Genomic DNA, 27,372 nt, shown 5'->3' with positions numbered 1-27,372 from the left:
TTCTGCCTCCACAGCCCACGGTTGACTCAGCTCACCAGCAGTCCCATCAAGCGTCGCTTCCCACACTCAGGGCTGCGTCCCTGCGTGTGGGAAGAGACGCTCACTCATTGCGTCCTCACTCATCAGTGTGCCCGCGGTCTCTCTCGGATCAGGAGGCTGCAAAAGCATATGCAGGCCCGTGGCCCCCGAGCCACAGAGCTCTGCACCGCCTCCACCGAAGGATAGGGCTGTGTGACCCGGCCCCCAGGCCTCAGCCTGACTGCCCCGCAGCCCCAAGGGTCCAGCTTCCACGCCTCCGGATCTCCTCAAGTCCCGCAGGTAAGGCCAGGCCCCGGCTAGCCCGCTGCACGTCTTCTCCCTCTGCAACCTGATCCAGCCGCCGATCTCAAGACAGACGGTGATGGAAGGAGGGGACCCACACATAGACACTCACTGGGGCTCCACGGGGGGTCCAACCGCAACGTGGACACTCCTTCTGGCCCGGCTCTGGTTTCCCACCAGTCCCAGAGGGCCTAGTCTCCGCGCCTGTTTGGTGTGCCATCTTTGGGGTGGTTCGGCGCCACCTGCGCCCGCTGTCCTCCATCCCACTAGCACCAAGAGAGCTCCGCCTCACTGCCACGCACTAGGCCTCTTCGAATTTTGGCGCCACGAACACCTCGGTCACTGCCAGCCTCCGGGTCCTACCGCCCACTCCTGTGCTCCTGACTGCCACAGAAAAGTTTGGGGGGAAAAGTGACTGAAACAGGATAATTAAGATGGGCTGAGCAGAGCTCGCCTAAAACGCGTCCACCATATTGGATCGCTAGGACACGTTCCACAATTTTATTGATTTCTCCTTTGAATTTCAATCTGTTTAAGCGGCAATGCAGTCAATCTACATTATAGTCTTATACACAAAATGTGGAATCAAATGCAATACGTGTAAGAACTGAGGGGGGGATCAGCACTCTGAAGTTCAAGTAGTAGGGCATGTATTTCTTCTAACTGTACAGTGGAGTCACCCAAAACGTTTGTATGTGTGCATACAGCCTTGACGTCCCCATTCTCAAAAACTCTTTGCACTGCAGCACAAGCCACAGAGTATTTTTGTTTAGTACCAACCACAGCCTTTGCAGAGCTGTCCATGTAGAACACACTCCAACTCCTGTATGGGTTAAATGTTTGAAGTTTTATGTGTTGCAAAAATTCTTGTATTTAGGATCTTTTTAAGCTTTACTTTGGTGACATTTAAACATTTAATGAAAGGGTTGACTTCACCCAACAATGGTGTAGAGCATGCTCATTAGGAAAACTAGCTTTTGTTACTTCTTTCATTTTAGGGGTGGGGAAACACTGTAATTCGTTTTCTCTGTACTAAAGGATTCAGTATAACTGTCTGTACTGCAATGAGAGCTTTCTCAAAAGGAGTAATATGTTCTTCAGTGAAAGAATGTAAGTGTGCTCTATGTGCTATGGCAGTTGTATGTCCATCAGTGTTCACTACTTATATGTAGCCTAATGTGCTAGAGCCAACCCTAATAACTGTTTGTTTTGCTGTCCCGTGTTTAAGTATTTTGTTTGTAACAAGTGTGCTTGCGGTCCTCGTAAGATAGCTCGTGTGTGTATTTTTCTTTTCCAATTCTTTCCAGAAAACGTTGGAGTAATTACTTCATACAAGAGCTTCACTTGCTCATCATATTATGGCGCAGAAGTGCTCCTGAAGTTAAGAAACCCAAACAGGGCTTGCAGCTTCCTTAGTTTACTTGAAGGTTATTAATTAGCACACTTCTGTAGGAAGTTTGGTGCCAAAACTTTACCCCTCATTGTATAGCTCATATTCAAGAAAAAACCCATTAATATGTGCAATTTTAGATTTCCTTTAATTTTAAACCCATGTTGGGCTGAGTCTCTTACATGCAGGAGGAATGGTCCTGGCAGAGGGAAAGTTGCCTTTACCACGCATGCCTTTACAATTAATTTCATTGTAGAGGCAAGAATGGTAAAGGCAAGTATAAGGTAGGTGTGTGTAGGTGTGTGTGTGTGTGTGTGTGTGTGTGTGTGTGTGTGTATGTATGTATGTGTATATATATGTGTGTGTGTGTGTGTATATATATGTGTATATGTATATATATATATATATATATATATATATATATATATATATATGTGTTTTATATGTGTGTTTTTTATATATATATATATATATATATATATATATATATATATATATATATATATATATTAATATATATATGTATATATGTGTGTTATATATATATATATGTGTGTGTGTATATATATATGTTATATATAGTGTAATTTTAGGGTGGGTTTGGGTTTCTGGGTGAGAAGGGTAATTTTAGGGTTTAGAGTGGATTTGGGTTTCTGGGTGGGAAGGGTAATTTTAAGGTGGTAAAAAAAATACATTAAAATGTGTGTGTATAAACTCACTTATATTTTCCCACGCATTGCTTTGTATTGTAATGGTATGCGTGGTAAAGACATATGCGTGGTAAAAGTTGGAGTTGCAATGGCAGTTTGTTGTAATGGCATTTGCGTAGTAATGCCTGCGTTGTAATGGCATCCGTGGTATTGGTACACAATGTAATGTCATACCTAGCTACCTGTTTCTTGTCATACATTAGTTGTCAATAGCTACCTGTTTCTCGATACTGTCGACAATGTCTACCCATACAAGTAGGCACCTATCGACAACGGGTCACTTTTCTCTATACTGGGACAATACCAACCGCATATAACCCTGGAATGAACCAAACTGATAAATACTTATGTAGTGTAGTTCCTATCTTCCCAATAGGCTCTGCGCATTGGAATAATACCTACAGCAGTAAAGGCCTAGGCCAGACGTTAACTAGGTCTACTACTGTCGATACTAGACTTAAAGTTTTGGGTTTGCCAGCTTAGCTCAGAGTTCACTAGAAACTTTCTCGAATGTTCAAGGAGGAATTAACTTCCCTGATTAGACGAGAAGGGATTTAGTTTCTGACAACCATAGAACATGACAACTTTGCTCTCCCCTAATCAAGAGTCAATCTCGAGAGTCGTGTGAACAAAAGGCAAATTATTTTACTCAGTCAGTACGTGCATTCTTAGTCTCATCAGAATGTAGAGAAAAGGAAGAGACGGGCGTGTTCAATAAAAAGGTGTTATTTATTGATCAGTCTCTTTTCTCATACAAGAGAAATGGATCGATATTATTGCAATACTTATAGTTAAGTAAAGTGCATACATTAAAAGCAATAGTATAAAATAATACTGTAAAAACATTGATATGGTTTCTAAGCCATAAGATGTTTTAAAATGAATAAAATATATTACATACACATATACATTTGACTAAACGTACTCAACTGGTGTTTCTAGATACGCCTACCCCGTGTACCTGACCTAAGTCTAATACGTGGGCGGGAATAGAAAGTTACAGTTTAAGTTAAGTTTGTTTTTGCCAAGTGAATAACTAAAGAATTCTCTGTGAGGGGTTATTCAGTTCTGTACCTGGAAGTTAGGATGAATGAGGAATGGTATCTCTCTCTCTGGTCTCGATATTCCAGGCTGCCTGCGAGGGCTGCCCAGAAACGCCGGTGCTGGATTCTCGGCAGGAGAAAGCAGCGCGTCTCTCAGCGCGTCAGAAAGGCGGGGCTGTTGCCAGCGGGGTCTGCTCTGCTCTTCGCTTCGGCAAGTATGGCTGCTCCGTCTCGTCACCACGCGTGTGTTTGCATATGGCAAGATCGGTAATATTTATACCTTTAAGGTGCCGAGATTGACGTAAGGATGGACATAGATACGTCAATAAAGATGTCATACGATTTGCTCGTTAGCACATTCTTTTACTAAAGTTCTCGGTGAAATCAAAACAATGGCCGCAGGGTTTTGCCCAGGTTGTCATAGGTTTGATTTGTTATGAGAACTCCGTATGCCTTATCAGGGGCTGGAGGAATATCGCTTGTCTAATTAGATCGCAAGCGTTATGACCTAATCAGATAACACGTTCCTGTGCCGTAGTGTGACTGCGTCAGATAACGGTATCTGAATCATGGGGGTTTTCTGCCTCATGGGCTGACTGCTAGTTAACTTGTTGGTTTGTTTAACTAGAATAGGGTCAGGAATAGGGGGATCGATTCAGAACCTATAGGAATACATGACACCCACTCCACGCTAACTATGGACATATTTACTAATCTAGGCATAGTATAACATAGTACAACATACTATAGAGTAGTGTGTATACCTTACCACCCCAAAATACATAAATGCATTTTGAAATTTTCAAATATACTGAAAAATTGCAGACATATATATATGGTATGCACTCAAGCTGTAGAAAAATGCCAAAGTAATCGCATTTGTATACATTATTGCTTATTTGGTATATGAGAATTACACATGAAATGGTTTCTTAAATACAGAAAAAAGTTTCGAGACCATTCCATCACAGAATAAAATATCTATGAACATGCCAGCGGGCAGCTAATGTCTATAAGTTATCTAAAATTTAGAAACCTTAGTTCTCTAAGAATAGTTCTTACTTTAAGCAGAAGATAGTGTCCCGAAAAATATGCAAAAATATTTGGGGCTGCTGGAAAAACTGCTGTCCGTGAACTGGAGCGAAATTGTTCTTGTGACTTTATTTTTAAAGTTGAAGGCCGAATTCAGGGAACGCCGTGTGCGAGCTTGCTCAAAAGTCTCTATTTCTGTTCGGGTGAGAACATCATATCATTTAGGCTTTCGAAGAAACTGTCAACAGCTTCCTGGGAAAGTTCCACTAACTCGGAAATAGGTGTAATCATGCATTCTTGCGCATGATTGTCTCCATTGACATTCTGATTTGCATTACTGACAGAAGGTCGTACCTGTTCGATGCTGCTTTCATCTTGAACTTCACTACCCATCAATCGTAGTGGTGAAGCTTCCACGAATGCCGTCATCAGGATTGGTAGCCTTTGAGGGCAGCACAAAGCATGAACCTTGATCGGGCTCAACAATGTTTCTGCATCCATCGGCGCATCCGATTGTAGCGTCAGACAGGTGTCTAACACGCATTCTTCTCCGCATAGCAGACACCTCAATACAGGTAAAACACATCTTTGCCACATTGGTCGAAATGATAGAAACCAAGTCATGTTCAGGTCTCTAAGCCGGGAGAGTCCCAGGATTTTTGATATCCGGTCCCGGTATCCAATGGCTAGGATTGTTTCTTCCCTTGTCGCAAGAGATTTGTCTGTGACATGGGTTGCCATAACGAAAAATAAGGACTAAGAATAGGATTCCTGCAATTAGTCCCAGGATCAGGGGAAGTCCGCCAAAAATCGAATGGACGAAATCTGGAAAAATACCCAGTATGGCTTTGAATGGTGTTAATGCCATCGAAAATACTGTCTTAAATACCTTTGAGACCCCATTGGTATCAGAAATATTTAAGATTTCATTCAGGATTTCCGCGAAATGTACGGGGGAATTAGTTGATAATAATGTATGTATCTCTGCAGTCGTCTTTGCGACTTGTAGATCATACGTTTCTTTTGATGACGAGAGCCTGGTAGGCGTCTGAAGAATGACTGTTTTCATTCTGCTTAAAGTATCTATTCGAATAGAAGTAATTTTCAAATCGGGCCATGCCCTTGCCTCCCTGTCTGGGAAGGAGCTGGGGAACAATGAGCGTCCACAGCACTTGACCTTCGCAGTAGTAGTTACTAGATAAGGAGTCCCGGGCATAAGACTACAACATCTGCGGTCTACAATAAGAATGTAACTCCCATTATAGAGTCTTTGAAAGAATGGTTCTATTTCTGTTGCAGGTGCGCCTTGCTGGTGACATGAAAGGTTGTATGAATTCCCTTCACAGGCTCCATGCAAACTAATTCCGTTACACAGAAGTGTGCCACTTAGTGACATCGCACAATTGTTGCCACTAAGAAACACTTTCTGTCCTTTATTACTGACACATGCATGTGAATAGGGCAGGTTCCATGTTGTTTTAAGGTACCCCTTTCCCAATTTCTCGTACATGCCAGCCTGTATATATTTTTGGCAGTATTGAAACCTCAAGGTTGAGATTGGAATATTTATTATCCCATGTATTATCCATTCACTGACAGGTCGTTCTGACATTGTCATTGGTAATCTTTCTAGTTTTTCAATGCTCAAGATTGCATAATCAGCACCCTTTTGCGCCATACTGATTTGTCTATCAGTAAGGTTAAAGATTTGGAATAGTGACGTTGTGTTGATTAAACGCCAAGGCACATAGCCTGAACGCAGATTTTGTAACGTCCAGCCAAGCTGTACAATAGAACGCAATTGTGACTGACCGTGTTGTAATAACAGTAAGTCTTGCGATAATATATCGATTGCTGACGACACAATGCTGTCCAAAGAAAAAATTCTGGAGGACAGTCATTAACCCATTGTCCACTACAGAAAGTGATTTTTCCAAATGAATACGGTCAATTTCCCGTATTCTCTCTGCTGTTTCAATTTGAGTAACCTTCCAGGCCTCATTGTATGCTGCATATACAGAGGCTGCTATGAAACGCTTTTGACGCTGTTTGCGTGGTCCCAAAGTGAAATCACGCAAGTCAGCACCATCAGTAAGTAAAGTTAGGTGTTGCTTAATTTCTGCCAGTGTGGAAGTTTGTAGCCATTGAAGGCATAATTTGCCCACACTGTAGGTGGTTATTATCCCTGGGTGATGTCTTTGAGGATATCTAGGGTCTGGCCTGGTCATTTTGAACCCCTGTGTTTTGTTCAGGAATCTGTCTTGACAGTTATTAGTATCTGTGGGCCAGATCAACCACTGTTTCCAATCAGGATGTATTCTGTTTTGGTTTAATATATGGTTTACGTCTATCTCTTCATCTGTATCAGAGTTATTGCTAAACATTGTTGGCTTTGGAATAGACGGTTTATTTAAATCTTTGTTTTTGGCTAAGCCAAGACAGGTGGTCTGTTGAACAGTGTCATTTAAAAATATCATTTGTTCTGGGATCATGCAGGCTCTAAACAAAGCTTCTATACCCTGTACTTGCCATTCTTTTGTACCCCAAACACTTTTCAATTCAACATTTTTGTCCCAATAATCAAATCCAAAAGTATTCATTTGTTCAAAAAATGAGTCTGAATATAACAATTTTGTGTTGGTTATCATGGTTTTGGTTCCTGTCTTGTTTGACAATTTAAAATAAAATGCTTCAGCATTACTTGTGTTAAAACCTGAAAAATATGAATATTTGTCGTAAACGGTTCTTGAGCTCCCTTTTGGAGGTGTTGCACAATGTTCCCATTGATTATAATTTAAAACATTTCTAGGTTGTGCAGATCTATGTAAAAAGTGGTTACCATAGTGGTTATAGCAATACATACTGTCATAATTTGTAGAACCCTGCAAATAATCATGTTTGGTAAATTAAGCAGACATCACTAAGTCAGACATCATATTATTAATGCTTTCGAAGTCCCAATCATCAGCAAATGAGTTTGGTTTTGCAAAGTCACTCAATGAGATCTTAATTTGGTGTGGATATTTCAGGATCTCGACCGGACCATAAATTTCATAGTCAGTGTTGTCCCAGGCTACCCCACCAGGTATCGGATTGGCTGTGAAGTTGGCTGAAGAAAGTTCTCTTTTCTCGACGTGTGAAGATGTGTGTGGTTTGAGGATCAAGTTGATTTTCTGACTTGCTGTGTCCATTTTAGCATATTTTCCCTCAATGAAGCGTCCCAAAGTAAGTACCATGATGAGCCAAAGTATGAGAATAAATGCACCAAAACCCACCCAAAATTCAATCCATGGGGAAATCAGATATGTTTCTTTCAGTTGTCTCAAAAGTTCCTTAGCTTTGTCTTTAAAGGTTTTTGATGATGGCTGTGTCTTTGATTCGCTGAAGCCCTCAGAGGAATCATCGAAGTTTATGAAGTAGCCGGATGCTGTTCTGTCAATTGTTCCAATTGGTTCAGGATTTCTGTTTCTTGCATTTTCACTTGGTACTTCATTATAGATTGGTGTGTCTCTGCTAAATGTTTTTATTTGGGTTTTCAGAGGTCTTAGTTCTATTGCATTGTTGCATAGTCCTTGTTGTTCTTCTGTAGGCGTTTCGAATGTGATGAGCCTCTTCGTTAGGACCTCTGTACTGGTAGCAAACCTTGGTGTTCTGCTACTTATTGGGAGTCCACTTGGCCTACTGTTTGTTATCGGCCACATGTTGTGGTTTTACCAGGCCGATCGATACAACTCGGTTCTCCTTTTTTCCAGCAAGTGGCGGTAGTACAACTGATCTTGTCCCGTTGACAGACAAGACAGGAACTGCTTTTCTGTAAGAAGGCCCAAATTCCTTCTTTACCGCGATCTTTTCCCTGACTAGATCCCCGACTTTTGGAATCCAGACAGGTCTTGCTGGGACAGGTGGTGGTTCTTCAGTGGTTGTTGGCTGTTGTTTCAACTTTATGTTGCTCAGGTCTTTCCTTGTTTCGTTTAAGTCCTGCAAAATAGCCAAACGGTCTTTGATATCAAAGCTTTTTTCTTTCACCACTGAAGTCTGACTATCAATGTCAGAGATCATCATCCTAGTTCCAAATAATAATTCGTACGCACTGAATCCCTTCAGAGAATTTCTTGGCAAGTTATTGAGACTACGTTGGACACTTATTAGATGTTTGACCCACCCAGCTCCCGAACCTAATATCCTTTCCGTTATAGATTGCTTTATGCCTTGGTTTTTTCTTTACACCGTCCCGTACCCTCAGGAAGGAAGTGAGAAGATTCCCGCTGGACTATGCTCATTTGGCCATGTTTCCCCTCAGGCTTGAGGGCTAGAGTGGAGACAATGGTCAAACGTAGCATGCTCTTAGCGTATATGCCATTTAGACCCGCAAATCTTTGTATAACAGTCCGGACGTCAGCCGAGTGCTGGTGATCTACATTATAAGTGGAACTAGCCTGTATGAGTTAATCGCAACCCTTCCTTTTTACTCCTGATTTTTTCTGGAGTAGAACGACGAGGTATTAAACTGTTTCTCTCCCCACTGCGATCTCTGTTGCAGTTTGGGCAGTTTTTTACAAACATGGTATGACGCAGGCTCATGCCTGGCCACCAGTACCGTGATTGTAATTCTTCCAGAGAATCTTTTAGTTTAAGGTGTCTGAGACCCTCGCCCATGTGTGCGTCTGCGATTAACAAGTTTCTCCTGTCCATGTTTGGAATCACTCTATCCCCCACTCCAGGGATTCGAGCAAAAGGGACGGAGTTTGCATCGATTATGTATGTATAATTGAGTGGATAGTTGATCGGTAGCGCTGAGCAGTCGCCTTTTGATGACGTTTTCACTGCCAGCACTGTTTCACCGTCAATGTATTTTAATGTACGCTTTTTTCGAACTACGGGAGCCGATTTAGTGGCTGCCGCTGTGGCTGTCTCAGCCAATGAATTCCCTGCAACGTGAACGCCATCACGCTGCTGACTCAGTGAGTGAGTCACGTGAGTCTTTGGTAGTTCTTTTTGTAAAAGAGCTATTTGTTCCCAGAGCAGTTTCTGCTTTATTGGTGCATCTGTGTCATCTTTGTAACCGTTTTGAATCCATGTCTGCAAATCGCTGTTATATGATTTGACGCAGTAATATGAATCTGACACTATAAGTGTCGGGAATTCGCGATCCGCATTATCTAGCGCCATTTTCAATGCTATTATTTCAGTTTGTTGTTCTGAATTAGTTTCTACTGAGTGTGTTTTTGTTAATAGAGGTTTTAGTTTACCTCCGCGCCACACTTCTTTTGTAATCTCACATGTGGGGTTGTATGCTTGTTCTCCCCAAACGGACGGTTGAGCATGTCCGTCTGTATAGATTACACAGGCGTAATGTCGTAAAGGCAGAATGTCGATTGGCAGAGGATATGTTTCTTCATATGCTAGATTTTTCATTTCTTCTAGTTCTGGATCAAAGTAGTAGTATACTTTGTCCGTTGTGATTGAATTCACCCATTGTAACCATTCTGGATCCAATGTTGTTGTTGGTAAATTACACGGTGTTGTTAATGCCTCAAAGGCTGATTCAGCTGTTCTGACTGTGATATGTCTACCGTCAGCTATGTCTTTTTCTCTAGCTATTGCGGTTTGAACTGCATGAACAATTTTTTCTTTGTTGCTGAATTTCTGTTCAGCTTCTGTGTACAAGTGTGATTTGAATGCAATTGGTACCTTTTCCCCCTCATTAGAGGTCAGGTATGTGAATCCGCATCTCCCTGGGATGACTCGAATCACAAGATTGCGTGTGTTATCACGTGTTTCTAATTTTGTTTTAATTAGCATGTCTGTTTGTAAGGATCTCAAAATTTCTGTGTGTATTTGAGTCCAATTGGATCTTTTAAAATCTGGTTTAATTAGATCATAAAGGGGTTTGACCCTTTCTGCGTAATTTGCAATGTATGTTCTTCCGAAATTTAGGAAGCCTAGAATCGACTGTAAGTTTTTTAGTGTTCTAGGTGCTTGGAGTACGGCACATTTCTCTAGGAAATTGTCAGCCAGGCTTTTGCCTTCGCTTGATAATTCATATCCTAAGAACAGGACTGTCAGATGGGCAATTCTGGATTTTTTAAAGTTGAATTTGTAACCCTCTGCAGCGAACCCAAGTATTATGGTGTTCACTCTTTTCAAGTGAGTCTCCAAGTCATCATCTGTTAAGTAAATGTCATCGACATAAGATAATGCTTCATCATCATATAGTTGAAGTAATTCTGTTACTCTCGCTGAGAATACCCCCGGGCTGTTCTTGTACCCCTGGGCTAACCGACAGAATTGTTTTTGAGTGCCATTTACTGAGAATGCAGTTAAATATCTGCTCTCTGGTGCTATGTTTTGACAAAAGAATCCATTAGAGATGTCTAAGGTTGTTTTGTATTTTTTGCGCACTATGTTATTCATTAGTGCAGCACTGTGTGTTTTGCACTGCAAAAGTTTTGCAACATGTGTTAAGGTGTCGGTAATCCAAAACTAGACGATATGAATTGTCTGGTTTGGAGACCGGAAACAAAGGGTTGTTCATTTGTGAGGTGCAAGTTTCAATCACCCCCTGGTATTCTAGCTGATCTAGTATTTCATTTACCGGTTTTTTAGCTTCTTGCTTAATTGGGTACTGCCTTTGTGCAGTAGGTTGTGATTTTAACTGGATTTTGTGAGGAGGAGAATCCTCATCCCATCCCACGTGATTTTTATATAAAGCAGGTGCTAGAGCCACTGCCCACTTTCTGGCAAGTGTGTATTTTTTATGAATTGGAATTTGATTTGAGAAGGCAGGCATAATTACTTCTTCGCCATGAGGGCACTCCCTGACAAACTCTGGTGGCCAGTCTTTTTCAGCTAGAAGGATGTCATAGCCCTTGGAGAGATTATCCCAAAATAGTCCCCTTATTTTCCTAGTCTTATCTCCCTCTATACGTAATGTTATCTCGTATATCTTGTGAGGTTTGCTAACCCTGGTGTCTGCAGTTTCCACTTGAAGATATTCATTCGTGTCCACTGTCTCCAGATGATTCATAAGGACTTTGCGAGCTATGCTCACTTCTGCTGCGCTGTCTAGCATTGTCTGAGCCCACTCTCCGTTTTTCAGTTGTGTCCTCAGTATTCTCGGCATTGTTAACTACCTTGATACTGGCTACCTTCTTTTTTGGAAATTGTAATTTCTTTTTTAGCTGAGCAGGTTCCTTGTCTTTGGACTTGGCGTGCTCTTCTCTTTGTTTTGATCGTCCTCTTCTTTCCGATTTCTGCGAGGAAGTCTGAAAAGATTGAGAGGGACGTGTATCAATGTCTTGATATCTATCAGGCTTTTTTATATTATCCCTATTTCTAAGGTTATATCTTTTCCCAGAGGGGTCACTCTGAGGTGACCTGTGTCTTTGGTTCGGAGATTTTTCTCTTCGCCTAGGAGACCTTCCTCGGGACTGGAATTTCTTTTCTTTGGGATTGGATTGTTTGTTTCCATCCCAGTTCTTTTTTGGTGAATTATTATTAAAAAATATTTTTTCTGGACTTTCAGTCAGTTGTGGTTTTACTGGTATTCCACCTAAACTGTCTCTACCTAGTTCCTCATAGGATTTTTCTATGATTCTGGCAATTTCAGCTGGTTGGTCTGCTATATCTGTCTCTTTTAACCTCTGGCGGATCGCCACGTTTGCTGCTTCACCTTTTATGTTGGCTAATAATATAGCCGAGACCTGCTTGAAGTCTTTCAGTAATTTCATACCAAGAGTTAAAGCGGGTTCTGGACCGTATTCGTCTTGAATTTGTTTTAGCACATCTGGTATTACCGAAATGGATGGAACACCGTGCGTTTTTGTGTAGATGGAAGCAAAGACTGTACCCCAAGTGTCACAGTCCTCAATGTGTGGTGCGATTCCCATTGGGAGACAGATAGTCAGAATCCTGTGCTTTTCTAGCGGGGTGGTGTCAGGAAACACCGCCTCAATTTGGGTAATTTTCTGTGCCAACCAGAATGGTATTTGTTCCCGTTTAGCCGGTACTTTACCTAGGCAGGATTGGATGTTCTGTGGTGTAATTTTATTTGTGTTCCCCTGATGAGGGGTCAGCTGTGGAAGTTTAATCGCTGGCTGAATTGTTGAAGTCCGCATCACATACTGAACTAATTGTCTATGAATTTTTATTAATTGTTTTAGCTGTGTTAACAGGTTAGCTGCAGACATCCCGTCGATGTCTGGATGTGGTGTGTATCCGGCTAGGACCGGCCACGTTGCTCCTGGTCTACCTAAAGGACCGAGCCTGGTGATGTGATTATTATGTTTTAGGGCGCCATCAAATAAGAGCAAATGCTCTTGGAATTTGAGTGGTACTTCCACCTCCTCGAATGGAGTGTACTCATTAGGAGGTTCCTCTATTTTGTAATAGTGGAAGTACTTTGTTACAGCATTTGCTGCTGGAAAATGTATCCATGAATAGTATACCTCTGTCTGCCGATATTCGTGTGCCTCAATTACGAATATGACTGTGCCACCTCTAGGTGTCAGTCCATTTTCTATAAGTTTAAGGGTTATAGATCTCCTTTTGATGACTGGGATGAGTATTATATCCCCGTCTGCATCTAGTGCTGCAGCATCAGCCGCTGCGAGTTCAGCTGCTAATCTAACTGCCTCTCTTTCTTCTTCATTTTTTGACATTTTACTGTCCTGAAGGTTATTTTGTTTGTTTGCAGATCAGGTTTCTTATGGAAACAAAGATTAGATGCACAATATTTTGGAACTGTTTATCCTTCAACGTTGACTATACCAAGAACCATACATAGGAGTTCCCTCCTGCGAGGTCTGGCGGATATAACCTTTCACCCACTCCAGACGTCTTTGGAGTATTATGGGAAAAGGGGTCTGAGTGAGAAAGCACGACTGAGTTACTCTAAATGTCTTACGTTAGTTTTATCGCCCTTTCCAAACGCGTTGGGCGCCATGTAGTGTAGTTCCTATCTTCCCAATAGGCTCTGCGCATTGGAATAATACCTACAGCAGTAAAGGCCTAGGCCAGACGTTAACTAGGTCTACTACTGTCGATACTAGACTTAAAGTTTTGGGTTTGCCAGCTTAGCTCAGAGTTCACTAGAAACTTTCTCGAATGTTCAAGGAGGAATTAACTTCCCTGATTAGACAAGAAGGGATTTAGTTTCTGACAACCATAGAACATGACAACTTTGCTCTCCCCTAATCAAGAGTCAATCTCGAGAGTCGTGTGAACAAAAGGCAAATTATTTTACTCAGTCAGTACGTGCATTCTTAGTCTCATCAGAATGTAGAGAAAAGGAAGAGACGGGCGTGTTCAATAAAAAGGTGTTATTTATTGATCAGTCTCTTTTCTCATACAAGAGAAATGGATCGATATTATTGCAATACTTATAGTTAAGTAAAGTGCATACATTAAAAGCAATAGTATAAAATAATACTGTAAAAACATTGATATGGTTTCTAAGCCATAAGATGTTTTAAAATGAATAAAATATATTACATACACATATACATTTGACTAAACGTACTCAACTGGTGTTTCTAGATACGCCTACCCCGTGTACCTGACCTAAGTCTAATACGAGGGCGGGAATAGAAAGTTACAGTTTAAGTTAAGTTTGTTTTTGCCAAGTGAATAACTAAAGAATTCTTTGTGAGGGGTTATTCAGTTCTGTACCTGGAAGTTAGGATGAATGAGGAATGGTATCTCTCTCTCTGGTCTCGATATTCCAGGCTGCCTGCGAGGGCTGCCCAGAAACGCCGGTGCTGGATTCTCGGCAGGAGAAAGCAGCGCGTCTCTCAGCGCGTCAGAAAGGCGGGGCTGTTGCCAGCGGGGTCTGCTCTGCTCTTCGCTTCGGCAAGTATGGCTGCTCCGTCTCGTCACCACGCGTGTGTTTGCATATGGCAAGATCGGTAATATTTATACCTTTAAGGTGCCGAGATTGACGTAAGGATGGACATAGATACATCAATAAAGATGTCATACGATTTGCTCGTTAGCACATTCTTTTACTAAAGTTCTCGGTGAAATCAAAACAATGGCCGCAGGGTTTTGCCCAGGTTGTCATAGGTTTGATTTGTTATGAGAACTCCGTATGCCTTATCAGGGGCTGGAGGAATATCGCTTGTCTAATTAGTTCGCAAGTGTTATGACCTAATCAGATAACACGTTCCTGTGCCGTAATGTGACTGCGTCAGATAACGGTATCTGCATCATGGGGGTTTTCTGCCTCATGGGCTGACTGCTAGTTAACTTGTTGGTTTGTTTAACTAGAATAGGGTCAGGAATAGGGGGATCGATTCAGAACCTATAGGAATACATGACACTTACTGCCAACAACATGCACTGTATATCAAACCACTGACAACTGAACAATAAATCGGGCCATTTCTCTTGGGATTGCCAGCATGATAGCATTCAATTCTCTAATTGACTTGAACGTATTTGCCTTGACAATGTACAGGGTCCAAACCATGTGTTGCCTGTTTCTCTTCCCTTACAACATAATATTGGCAATCCTTCACTTGAAAATCAAGTTGTGAATCAAATTCCTTGCTTATTACAAATAAGATTGTGTTGTATATCCGAACGATATGAGGAATAATGAAGTGCTAGTGTAATAATAGACTTTGTTCCTATTGGCATTGAACTGCATACATGAATATTGATTTACAGTTTCATTAATTTGCAATATTAACCATATAACGTAGGACTGCCTAAATTCTTAATTGTGAATCATAAATGCATAATGACTGAAATTATGACATTAAACATGCAGTGTACTAAACGCTGATGAATGTTTGGGAGTGCTCCGATTCCCGGTATTTATTTAAGGAATGACCATTTTAAGTCTCTTTGCCCACATCCACAGGTAGCTGGTAGAGCACAATATTCTTTATTTCTAAGCACAATATTCACATTAAACAACTGTACCATTGCTATTAACTAGAATAATTATATAGATTTGCAACTTCGTGCCATGTCCTACAATTGAAATAAATATTACAATTAGGTTTGTTCTTCCAAGTGTCTGCACCTTTCCAGGTGAATTGTTAATATGGTCTTTTAAATCGGTTTCCACAGTGTAGGAATAGGAAAATATTTTGAGGTGCTAAGTTTGGATAATATATAATCTTTGATCTTCTTGATCTGTTTACTATTAAAGCATATTGTATTACACTTGCTGACTTTCTTGCACAGGGTAAAATATAGACCTTAAAAAATAATTAACTTAAAACAAGAGGTTTGACAGCGAAAATTATTTATCCATAACAAACTTGTTTACTTTTCAGGCTCTGATTGCCCTATGTTTTATAAGCCTTATTTATTTGTGAAAATTGGAATAAAGCTTGTCTGGAGCATTGGGTTGTAATCCCAACTGTTATAAGCGGCAACAAGATATAGACACATGAGATTTCATTGTTTCTTTTCGTTGGGGTGACCCGTTAATGTTGTGTTTTTGCCACAGAGTGCATGAGTTGCAGAGCCACAGTGAGATACTGAAAGTGGAGGCGCACGACTCTGAGATCCTTTGTCTAGAGTATTCCAAGCCAGAGACTGGTAAGATGATTGTATTTTAATTGACTATCCTGCTCAGTTTAAGATAAAGAAGCAATCTGAAAGAGTATTAGTTATAGATTCCTTACATTAGAATTACCCCCAGGCATCTGACTGGATCCGGAGAATTTTTTTCGTAGCAGTACCCCTGCGTGTTGGTAGATGGCATTGGTCGTCTCCGCGTTCGTCGTCGTCGCGTGATTGCCGGGATGACGTTGCGCTATCTACTTAGATGTCGCTCTTGCGTGCTGACTTCAGTTCTTTAACCACACCAGCCAGCACAGATCTGGAGAAAGAGGTAACCCTTAGTCACTTTTTGACTAACTATTTTTTTACTTTTGTCGACTTCTTTTTGAGTTGTTGACTCCTGGTGCACGTAAGGATGTCACTTCGGACCAGCTTCAAGGCTTGTGACACCTGTCACAAGTTGATGTCTGTTACGGACCCTCACCTCGTGTGCATCTGGTGTCTGTAGCGTGACCATGACCCGAACTCGTGCTCCTACTGTCGGGCCATCAACCCAAAGTCTTTGTGGGAGCTGTCCTGAAATCTTCTGGAGGCCTGGCAGTCTGCTCCGTGCCTCTCTAGGTCCCGGTCGAGATGGAGGTCGCAGAGTCATAGTCACCACTCATCTTCGAAGTCTTCGTCTTTGGGTAAGTCGAAGCACAAACAGAAGGAGAAGAAGCACCGTCGCTCTTCGCATTCTCGCTGTCCGTCTGCCAGCCACGACGCCGGATGCGGATGGTGGTCGTCCTGCGACTCTGCCTGCTGGGTCGGCTCTGAGCGTCCCTCCTTTTCCAGAAGCCGGAGCGACTCCTGCCCAACTTGGTAGTTTTTATGAAGCCCTTCATTCCAACTTTGAGCAGCCTGGTTCCTCTCTGCTGCAGGTTCTAGGCCTTCGCACTTCGCGGCTCCGGTGCCGCAGGGCCCCCAGGCATCCAGTCCTGGACCTGGATCAGCACCAGTCGAACTTACGACCCTTCTTTTGGCATTGAATCCACTGATGACATCTCTGCCCCCTCTGACGCCAGTTGGTCTCCAGCCGGCATTGACTCCAGCCTCTACCCAGACCTGGACACCGAGCCGGAACCAAGTTGACGGACGCCGACTGGTACTTTTGTACCACTGTTCTATCCTGGCATTCCCTTTCGCCCTAAATGTCAGCCAAAAGAGGGTGAGGAAGACTGGGAGGGGTCTATTGACCCTCTAGCAGACCAGTAGAGTGAACCAGACTGGATAGAGGAGTTGGGTGACGCCAGGGGTTTGGACACTTCTCCAGACATTAACATGCCTTCTCCCACTACCTTGGCTATGGAGTAGGGAGCCTCTTGGTGATGAGGCTTTGAACCTTGAGCTTCCTACGGTGGCAGTCAAGACCAACCACCTGACAGAGGTGCTTCGGAGCCCCTGCTGCCGTTCAATGAGGTCCTCACTGACCTCATTCTGGGCACCTGGTCCAAGCCCTGAACAGGGACTTCTGTGAATAGGATGATTGCCAGACGCCACCGCCCGGCCCCGGGTGGCCCAATTTTCCTCTCCCAACACCCTTCCCCTGAGAGCTTGGTGGATAGGGAATCCAAGAAGCTGGGTCATCTTGGGAAGATGTTTGCTTCCGCCAGCTTAGGACTGCGGTCGGTGAACACCGCATGTGTCTTGGGCCGTTACACCCACTCTGTGTAGGACTCGGTTGCACAGGTGCTGCCACAGTGTCCGGAAGAGGCCCGGCCCACTCTCCCGTGCAGTCGCTGAGGGCAGATATGCAACAAGGTTCACCATAAGGTGTGCTGGACACTACCGACTCACTAGGTAGAGTGATTTCAATGTCAGTAGCCCTCAGACGTTATGCCTGGCTGAGGTCCACTGGCTTTGTGGGCAATGTCCAATTGACTCTTTTGGACATGCCCTTTGATGGCCGTCGCTTGTTTGGCGACAAAGCGGACAGCACGCTTAAGTGCTTTAAGGACTCAAGGGCTACGGCCCAATCCTTGGGCTTCGCTTCCACTCGCCCTGCGCAGTCTGCTTTTCGCCCCTTTCATGGATACTGAAGTAGTGCCCCACCACGTTCCGCCCAATCACAGCCCTGCGCAAGCTGCCCAGTCTATGCATGGCCGGGGACTTGAGACCCAGCGTCATGGGTCTCTGGGGAAGTGGGCGGGCCAATCCACCAACGCCCCCTCTACAGCAGCCTCCAAACCTTCCTAGTCGGACTCTCCATGGCCACCAGTTGCAACTGGGCGGCAGGATCCGCCATCACCCTCCCACTGGCTGAACATCACGTTGGACAGGTGGGTTTTGCAGATAGTCCGAAGGGGCTACTCCCTCCGCTTCAAGACTACCCCTCCATCCATCCCACCTACATTCGCTCGCATGTCAGAGGATCACTTGGCCCTTCTCTGCTAGGAAGTTACGTCTCTTATGGCCAAGGGAGCCATTTAGTGCGTCCATGTGCCAGAAGTAGTTTCTATTCCTACTACTTTCTGGTACCCAAGAAGGACAAAGGCCTGCGTCCTATCTGAGATCTCAGGGACGGCAACCTCTTCCTCCGGAAGGAGAAGTTCAAGATGTTGACATTGGCTCAGGTTCTGTCTGCTCTCGACCCTGGAGACTAGATGTTTGTGTTGGACTTGCAGGACGCCTATTTCCACATCCCTGTCCTGCCGGCCCACAGGCGTTCCCTACGGTTCACGGTAGGCCACAAGCCTTTTTAGTTTACCATGCTCCCCTATGGCCTTACCAGCACCCTTGAGTGTTCACAAAAGTGATTGCGGTGGTCGCAGCTCATTTGCATAGATCAGGGGTTCCAGTCTTCCCCTATCTCGACGACTGGCTGTTGAAGTCGAGCTCACCCCAGGCTTTCGTCTCCCACCTCCAGACTATGGCCGACCTCCTGCATTCGCTGAGGTTCACTATCAACGTGCCCTCTCAGGAGCGCCTTTTCATCGGAGCGGTTCTGGATACTACGCAGTTTCAGGCTTATCCTCCCTGTCTGTGATTTTCGGGCTAAGAGTTTGATCTTTCAGCCTCTATCCCGGGTTTATGTCAGAATGACCTTGAGGCTGCTGGGCATCATGGCCTCCTGCATCCTGCTAGTGGATCATGCCAGGAGGTGGCATATTCGGTCTCTGCAGTGGGACCTGACGTTCCAGTGGGCACAGCATCAGGGGAATCTTTCTGATTGTTTCCAGATCTCAGAGGGCACTGCACACCAATTGCAGTGGTGGGTAATGACCCAGGATTCGGTCAACGGCAGATCCCTCTCCCTTCCCCATCCAGAGTTCAGTGGTGATAAATGCATCACTTCTGGGGTGTGGTGGCAACTTGAGAGAGGCGGAAATCAGAGGCCTCTGGTCTCCAGCGGAGTCCGGGCTCCACATCAACCTTCTGGAGCTTCGGGCAATTCATATTGCATTGAAGACATTCCTTCCCTCTGTCCGGAGAAGAGTAGTGCAGGTGTTCACGGACAACACCACCGCAATGTGTTACTACAACAAACAGGGCGGGATGTGGACCATATGGACATGGCTGGAACATCAGTGCATATATCTGGTGGTTCAACACCTGGCAGGTTTCTGAACGCCAGGGCAGACTAACTCAGCCGCAGGGGCATGATGGATCTGGAATGGCCTCTTTACTCGGAGGTGGTGCAAGGTCTCTTTCAGCAGTGGGGAGAGCCTTGTTAGATCTATACGCCACCAAAGATAACACGCAATGTCAGCAGTTCTGTGCGTTGGAATTTTCAAGGCGGTACTCGCTTGGCGACGCTTTTCGCCACAAGTGGAGTTGCGGTCTTCTATACAACTTTCCGCCTATATCACTTCTGCCCAGAGTGCTGAAGAGATCAAGCATGACGGGGCCCAAGTTATTCTTATGGCTCCGGATGATTGGGCAAGAAGAGTCTGGTATATGAGCTCTTGCACATGGCCATCGATCCTCCGATCAGACTGCCTCTTCGGGAGGATCTTCTGTTGCAGCAACAGGGGACAGTCCTCCACCTGAACCTGTCCAGCCTCCACCTCCTTGTGTGGAGATTGAGCGGAACATTTAACAGCTTTCGACCTTCCTCCCGAAGTCTGTAATGTTATCTTGGCCGCCAGGTGTCCCTCCACCAAAACAGTATACGCCTGAAGATGGAACAAATTTGTGGCATGGTGCACGGCAAAGGCTGTGGATCCCCTTTTTGCTCCTCTTTCTGAGGTTCTTTTGTTCCTCCTTTCCTTGGCCCAGCAGGGTTCTGCTCTGGGCACCCTTAAGGACGATCTATCGGCCATTTCAACCTTTCTTCGGCTTCCTGATCAGCCTTCTCTGGTCAAGTCCTCCATTGTAAACAGATTTCTTAAGGGCATTACTCACCTCTTTCCTCTTATTCCTTTCGTAATGCACCAGGGGGACTTGAATCTGGTCTTGACTTACCTATGTGTGCTCCTTTCGAGCCACTACATAATTGTCCTCTCAGACTCCGGACTTTAAAAACTGCTTTTCTGGTTGCCTTCACCTCCGCTGGCAGATTGAGTGAGCTTCAGGCTCCGTCTTCTAAGCCTCCTTTTCTTGCTGTTCATGTGTGGAAAGTCGTTACCTCTTTCCACATTGGCAAGATCATCACTTTACCCACCTTCTTCCCACCCCTGCCTCCTTCAAAGGAGGAAGAGACACTCCACCATCTGGATTCAAAATGTGCGTGAACTTTCTATTTGGATCGCACAAAACCATTCCGGGTGGATGACATGCTTTGTTGGCTATGTGGGCGCCAAGAAAGTTCAGGCCATGCAAAAACGGACCATCTCTTGGTAGGTTGTTCTTTGCATCAAAATGTGTTATTCCTTGGCAAAGAAGGAACCTCCAGTTGGACTGCGCGCCCATTCTACTAGTGTGACAGCAGCCACTACTGCTTTGGAACTTGGAGTCCCCCTTGGAAACATCTGTCAGGCAGCCACGTGGGCATCCTTGCACACGTTTACAAAACACTACTGCGTGGACAGCCAAGTCTAGAGAGATAGCTTTTTTGGTTCAGTTCTCCGGGACTTTCTGGTGTGAACTTGGTTCGCAGACCCACCTCCGGGGTTGGTATTGCTGGGGTATCTATTCCAAGGTAAGGAATCTATAACTAATAGTCTCTGTCAGATGAACAAGTTACTTAACCTCGGTAACGATATATCTGTAAGAGACCAATATTAGTTATAGATTCCTTTCTGCCCCAACCATCCTACCCGTTCTGCGAACTGACTTCTAGAGCAAGGGACTCTTTCAGGGCCCTAGTTTTGTGCACTAGTGGTCAGTGTCTAGCATGGCTCTGGACTTCTGGCGTGGAATGTTGTGTAAAGAACTGAAGTCGGCGCGCGAGGGCGGCTTCTAATTAGATACCGCGACGTCATCCCAGCGATTACGACAAACGCGGAGTCGACCAACGCAACTTACCGGACGCGCAGGGGTAGTGCTACGAAAGATTTCTCCGGATCCAGTCTGACACCTGGGGGTAACTTTAAGGTAAGGAATCTATAACTAATATATGTCTCTTACAGATATATTGTTACCGAAGGTAGGTAACTTGCTCTTTAACTTAGGTCCAAGTCATTGCTCTTAATTAAGGCTCCCGATTTTCCGTTTACACAGATTTTTGCATATAAATACAGACGGAAAAATATTTTTCTTCTGCCTGTATTTATAAATAGAAGTGGAAAAATACAACCAAATCGGATTCCAAGAATTGTTCGGCAATCCGTGATCCAGCCCAGGGTTGGCTGCCATGCCTCTCTTCCTGATTGTGGGGTATGCCTGCTTACATTAACACCTGCTGGGCCATTAATATCTGGCAGGTACCTAGTTAAAGACCTGTGAAGTACTCGGGTGCGGCTGCGATAAGCTCATGTTTGTGTGCCCAGAAGCTGTCTCAGCCTGGGCTGACACACAAGGGGGTGGGGGCTGAAGCCCTTTGAGCACAATGGACGTTGCGCGCCAGTCTCTTTTAGCACTTCACCCAAAAGAGAGGCAGCCAGGTGTGTGCACACTACAAGAACTAGTGATTCACACCTGATCTTGCACACACACACTCTGTGTGTTGCTGCCATGTATTTTATTAAGCGTACTCAAATGTGCCCCCACAGGCAGGTGCACGTCTTGCAGCACCTCAGCCAAAAATTAGGTACCCAGGTCATTGCCCGGCAGCCTTGAAGAGGCACGCCTATTTCCCAATAGGGCATTCATTTGCACACCTTGAGGCAAAGCCTGTGACCTACAATCGTGGCTGGTGGCTCAGGGTCAATCTGCTGCTACCCTCCTAGTAACACCCCGGGCAGCTGCCTCGTAGCCCCATACAGCAGCACCGTCTCTGGAAGCGCAGTGCTGACAGGCACGCGTGTTTGCTGCCAGCATTGCACACTTTCACTGATGTTAGTAGTGAGCAGTGGTGCACACAATTACGTGTTCTCTCCTAATTTAGGGTTTAAATGACATTAAAGTTACGTAAATGTGCCCTCTTGGGTTCATGGGTTCAAAGGTCGAAGCTCCTGATGTGAGGGGCCCCCTCTGCTTGGTTCAAGGGGCCCTTGCACTAGTGATAGGCCCCTCGCTTTGTGAATGTTCAGCCTTTGTTTTCTGAATGCAGAGACAACCGACGGTGTCAAACGTGAAGGTGATGAATTGAAAGTGCCTTTCAGCACATCTATCCGGGCCAAAGTGGGAACACATGTTGTGTGTGTGCTCTGTGCCCCAGAGGGCAGGTGCTTTCCACGCTCGTGTGCAAGTAGCAAAGGAATTCAGCGGTGAAACTGCAGTCACATCGTGTCCTCTGCAGGCCACCGTAGTTGGCAGAGGTGCAATTAGAGCCAAATTTCTAGGTGCAACTAGAGCAAAATTAGGCCAGTATCGAATGAACAGTAGTGACCTCTCCCATGCAACTTCTCCAGAAGCTTTCATGATAGCTGATGAATGCGGGGGCATTTCAAGGGGTGCTACTGCGCATGAAATCTTCCCCCTGCCCCTCCACCCCCAAACATATCGTGACACCACAGGTTACCATTCCGTAGGACAAATGTGGTAGCCACATACAATTTTCAGATGTCTGACAAAGAACACCACCACACCAACATGCCACCAACCCAGCCACAACCTCTCTGAAGTCTGCTGGAGCTGAGAAGAACGAGCCCTTAGGGTGGCGGACTTTTCTTAGAGTCCTGTCCTCCATGGTGCAGGCAGCCTCACTGGACGCTGTTAACTTGGTTATCTGAATTACTGTTTTTCAAACGCTAGCTACCCTAAGCATGGCTTTTGACAGCAAACCTGACCAACTAAATCATTTGATAACCATAGCTCAGTGACTGACAATGGAAGAGGGTGCCAGAGGACATTGTAGCCACTGATCGAGAAACTTGCATTCTTACCCAATATAATGGCAACCTGGGCCCCCTGACAATGCCAGCAAGAGGCACCAATGAAGCTAGCCTCTTTTGCGCACTCTGGACTATCTAGTTATCGTTGTGCCAGAAGGCGGGCTGTTGCATTAAATCAGCACCCCGGCTAATACAAAATTCGACAAATGTAGGACTATTGACACATCTAGTCTAATAAACGAGAGGCCAATGGTCCCAAGTGTCCAAACCATGTTGACAACCGATGCCCCCAAGGTTCCCGTGTGCAGACAATAGCTGGATCTTTGCTAGGGAATTAATCCCTCCACCCAGGCACCTCTTCTGTCAAAGAACAAAAAGGACTTAAGAAATTCAACAAAAACAAGGGCAAAAGATCATCCCTGATCCATCAAAAGATAACTGCCAGCTCTATTGCAATTATTTTTCGAGCCTCCGTGTCCAAGGAAGCTGCTTTACTTACCCAGAGAGATAACTGTGAAAAAATCAGTATCAACAAGGAAGCAGATCCCAAAGATGACACCTGCCTGCTTCCAAATAAGGAGGTTGTCTTCAATGTCAGTCTCCGAATTTGGGCTTTTAATCCATTGCACAGCTAGTCTGGGAATCTGTCAGCGTTCCCAACAATAGCTGGGTAATCTGCACTGGCCCAATAAAATGAGCCCTGTGGGGAGACAGCAGAGTCAGAGCGGATTCCCACGCAAACCAAAACCAGAAGCGGCAGAAGTCACCCCTAGATTATGCAAGACCTTAGACAACAGAGCCAGTTGACAAGAGGATAGCAAAATCAACAAGAGCAGCAATAAAATCTACTAACTAGAGAGAATGTCATTAAACTTAGTTCCACCTTCCCTGGTCTGGAACTTTTTAGCTCGATGTACATCGAATCGGTTGTATTCATCCTTTATCACAAGCAAAGAAAACAATAGTTCACAAATCAAGTTATCTAGCCAGTGCAAGTCCTAGAGGAAAACCACTGACAATTAGTTCAGTGGGGCATTAAAGTAGTGAAGTCTTCTGAAATGAAATATCCTATAATCTTCAAGCAAGAGACATTCCCAGCAGACGTGGGCCCACAAAATTGAGCCATATCCACGGTCAGAAATGCATCCGTCTGTCCTCAACGCTAGAAGTGCCCCTCAAAAGCCCATTGTGACCCACAAGAGCACTAACAAGGCTCATTTGTCTGGGAAGGAAAACACTTGTACAGCTCATCTGACAGATTGGGCATGGCTTCTGGCTGCCCTAACACAGTGGCCCTAGACAATGCTCAGGTAAAGGGCAACACTTAATTGCTATATGCGTATCAAATATGAGTGTCGTCAGTAATGGATAGAAACAAATTAAGAGGCCCCCCTTAACCTCAGAAAGATGAATATCTTCTCATTCCACGAAAACTGAGCTCTTGATACATTTCCTTGGCCTGATTTTGTATTCTATGCCAATCCCTGTAAGGTGGGGGAAGAGGTCTATGATTCAGGCAGTGAAGCAATCTATGTGGAAATACAAGCTTGCTGTGTTGGCCATCACATTCACTTAAAGGTCGATTAGGTCATCAGAATAAATGCTGCAAATGGAACTAGCCCCATTGGCCCTGATAATTGGAAGTATCTACCTGCGATAACTGCAGACGCAGAGTACAAAACAATGGTCGGATGGCTAATTATGGGTGATTTTAATGGCAATCTAGTAGACGTTGATTCCTTCACAATATGGCAAGACTATGACAATCCATGCTGGAAAATCCATGGACTCGTATGTAATATCATAGACCTGATAATTATGCACAAGATGTGAGCTTGGCAATTACCAACATGAGCCTAAGATTATTGAATGGCAAATGCAAGGCAGTGGCCGTTGGCCTATACCCATTTCTCTCCCAACAGACTGGCCAAACTTGTATACATGGTTAGCAAATATTTTCACCACATAAGCTCCTTTGAGGTATTGCAAACACTTGTCAGTGACCATGACACGCTGAGATGTACATTGGCCTCTCTAAGCCCTCGCCAACCGAAGCTGGCCCTCCTCAGTGACCAGGAGTATCTAAAACCAATTAAGTATGTTAGATGGACCATAGAGGACCAGGATAACCTAATCACCTGGATGGAGCACAGCTGAGAGGAATTCTCTGCTAAGGCCATTGGTAACTCCATATGCCCCGAGCCATGGTCAGCCTTTATAATGGATTCACGGAGGATGCTGAAGCAGTAGAGGTATCATCCGATACCCGTCAAAGTGCCTCGCAGAATGGCCAGCGCAATGAGGAAATAAAAGCTGAATAAAGCCTTGTTGTAATAAAGAAGGCCATCGGTCCATCAGAAATGACATCAAATCTCCTAGAATGGAGTACACAAGAAAGATTCAGGTGAGATAAGAGAGGCAGAAATCAAATGGATTCAGCTCCATGAAATAATAAGAACAAATGACTCCAGGAAGTTTTGGTGCCTGATTAATGGCCTGGCAGTAAACAAGCCTCTCTAAGACGGAGCAGACATTGCCCCTGCTAGCTGGGCAAAATACATTGAAAAGCTATACGTCAGCAAACCCTTCAAAGCTCTAAATCTGCTCCACTCTTCCTCTATGAAAAGGGCAATAACTTTCAGAAAACTATAAAGTCTGCGGAGATGGCAATTTGCTTCATGAGACCGAATGGCCTGCTGGCCACTATCTTCAAACTGGCATCGGGTAAGTGGGCCAAAACTCCACTTTTTCATTCATTCATTGCGATGAGTGAAATACTTAACAGCTGGAGGGACTCCCTGCTAAATAAAGGAGCTCTTGCATCACCTGAGAATTTCAGAATGATTGCTGTTCTTGACATAAAGGGGAAATGCTATGCAAGAATCCTGAACAAGGAACTGAAAATATGGGCCAGAGACAGTCCATTAATCCTCTTTATTCAAACAAGCTTCCATAGGGGCTGTAACATAAAGGACAGTTTGATCTGGCTCAATGTATTAGCAGTGGTGATTCAATAGTAATGATTTTTAATAATTGCAGATTGTGCGTTTTAGCTCTCAACACTGACCCCATAGTAGGACTTGAGTAGCAATTGATCGGTGATAGGCTATTGTAAAGTTTCTAACAAATGTTAAGTTTCATTAGAATTTTATGAGCAGCGATTCAATATTGTAATGATTTTTAATAATTGCACAATTTTTCAATAAATCTAAAAAAGTTGATTATAACAGAGTTCAAGATATAGCCTTTCTATGTTTCTTACTTTAGCTTCTGATGAAGCCTCTTGAGAATTGCTCTGGTAAATTTAATTAAGCGTGTACTTGATTTAACAAAATGTTACTGTACATAAATTCTTATTCTCCTTGCGGCCCAGTGCCTAGGTACAAGTGAGGATCAAAGAGATCTCCCCCAGTCTGACATTCTTCACTTCACTATACTGGGCAACTCTGGGACAGATAACTTTTTCTCACTGTGCCACAATCTTCTTGTCTGCTTTAAATGCAAGCACATCATGAATGCTATACCATTGACGATGTATGTTTAACTAGATAAACTAGTCTAAATGATATGGTCTGCCTACACTTGTAGATTTGGCTTACACATGTGACAATTTGGTTTTTATTGATAAAAGAATTTACTCACAAGATTTTTGTGTAAGTAAACCACTCGCAATGGCTGTAAGCAGGCATAAAGGGGGATCAGTCCACGGCTGGAATGTGCTTGGTTTGAGCACACCCAGTTAATTAATGGTATTCTGCAGCATCCAATAAATGAAGCGAACGTGCTTTATTTTAGAGTGGTAGTTTAATTATATTCTAAGCATAAAGTCTCCACTCTTCAGCTAGCATAGCAGGTAAAAACTTAGAACCTCCCTCAGTCTTAAGCATCAACATTCCAATGTGGGGTGGAATACAGCTATGGTTCTAATAGCACAGTTCTAACATTACAGGCTAACCCACACATCTCTACAAACAACACGGCAACAAAGATTAGCGGCAACATTG

General features: G+C 44.1%; 1 protein-coding gene across 1 annotated transcript in view; it reads left to right on the top strand.

Moving 5' to 3' along the window:
* Positions 1-27,372, top strand: part of MAPKBP1 (mitogen-activated protein kinase binding protein 1) — a 986,444-nt gene that overhangs the window by 579,639 nt on the left and 379,433 nt on the right. The window contains exon 13 of the mRNA XM_078662278.1: positions 15,958-16,049. Within this exon, the coding sequence (XP_078518404.1) occupies positions 15,958-16,049 (92 nt within the window). The remainder of the gene's footprint in view (positions 1-15,957; positions 16,050-27,372) is intronic.

The sequence above is a fragment of the Lissotriton helveticus genome, chromosome 9 (genome assembly GCF_964261635.1).
Source record: "Lissotriton helveticus chromosome 9, aLisHel1.1, whole genome shotgun sequence".
NCBI lineage: Eukaryota > Metazoa > Chordata > Amphibia > Caudata > Salamandridae > Lissotriton > Lissotriton helveticus.
The sequence above is the reverse complement of the archived record's forward strand: the minus strand, read 5'-3'. Positions and strand labels throughout refer to the sequence as shown.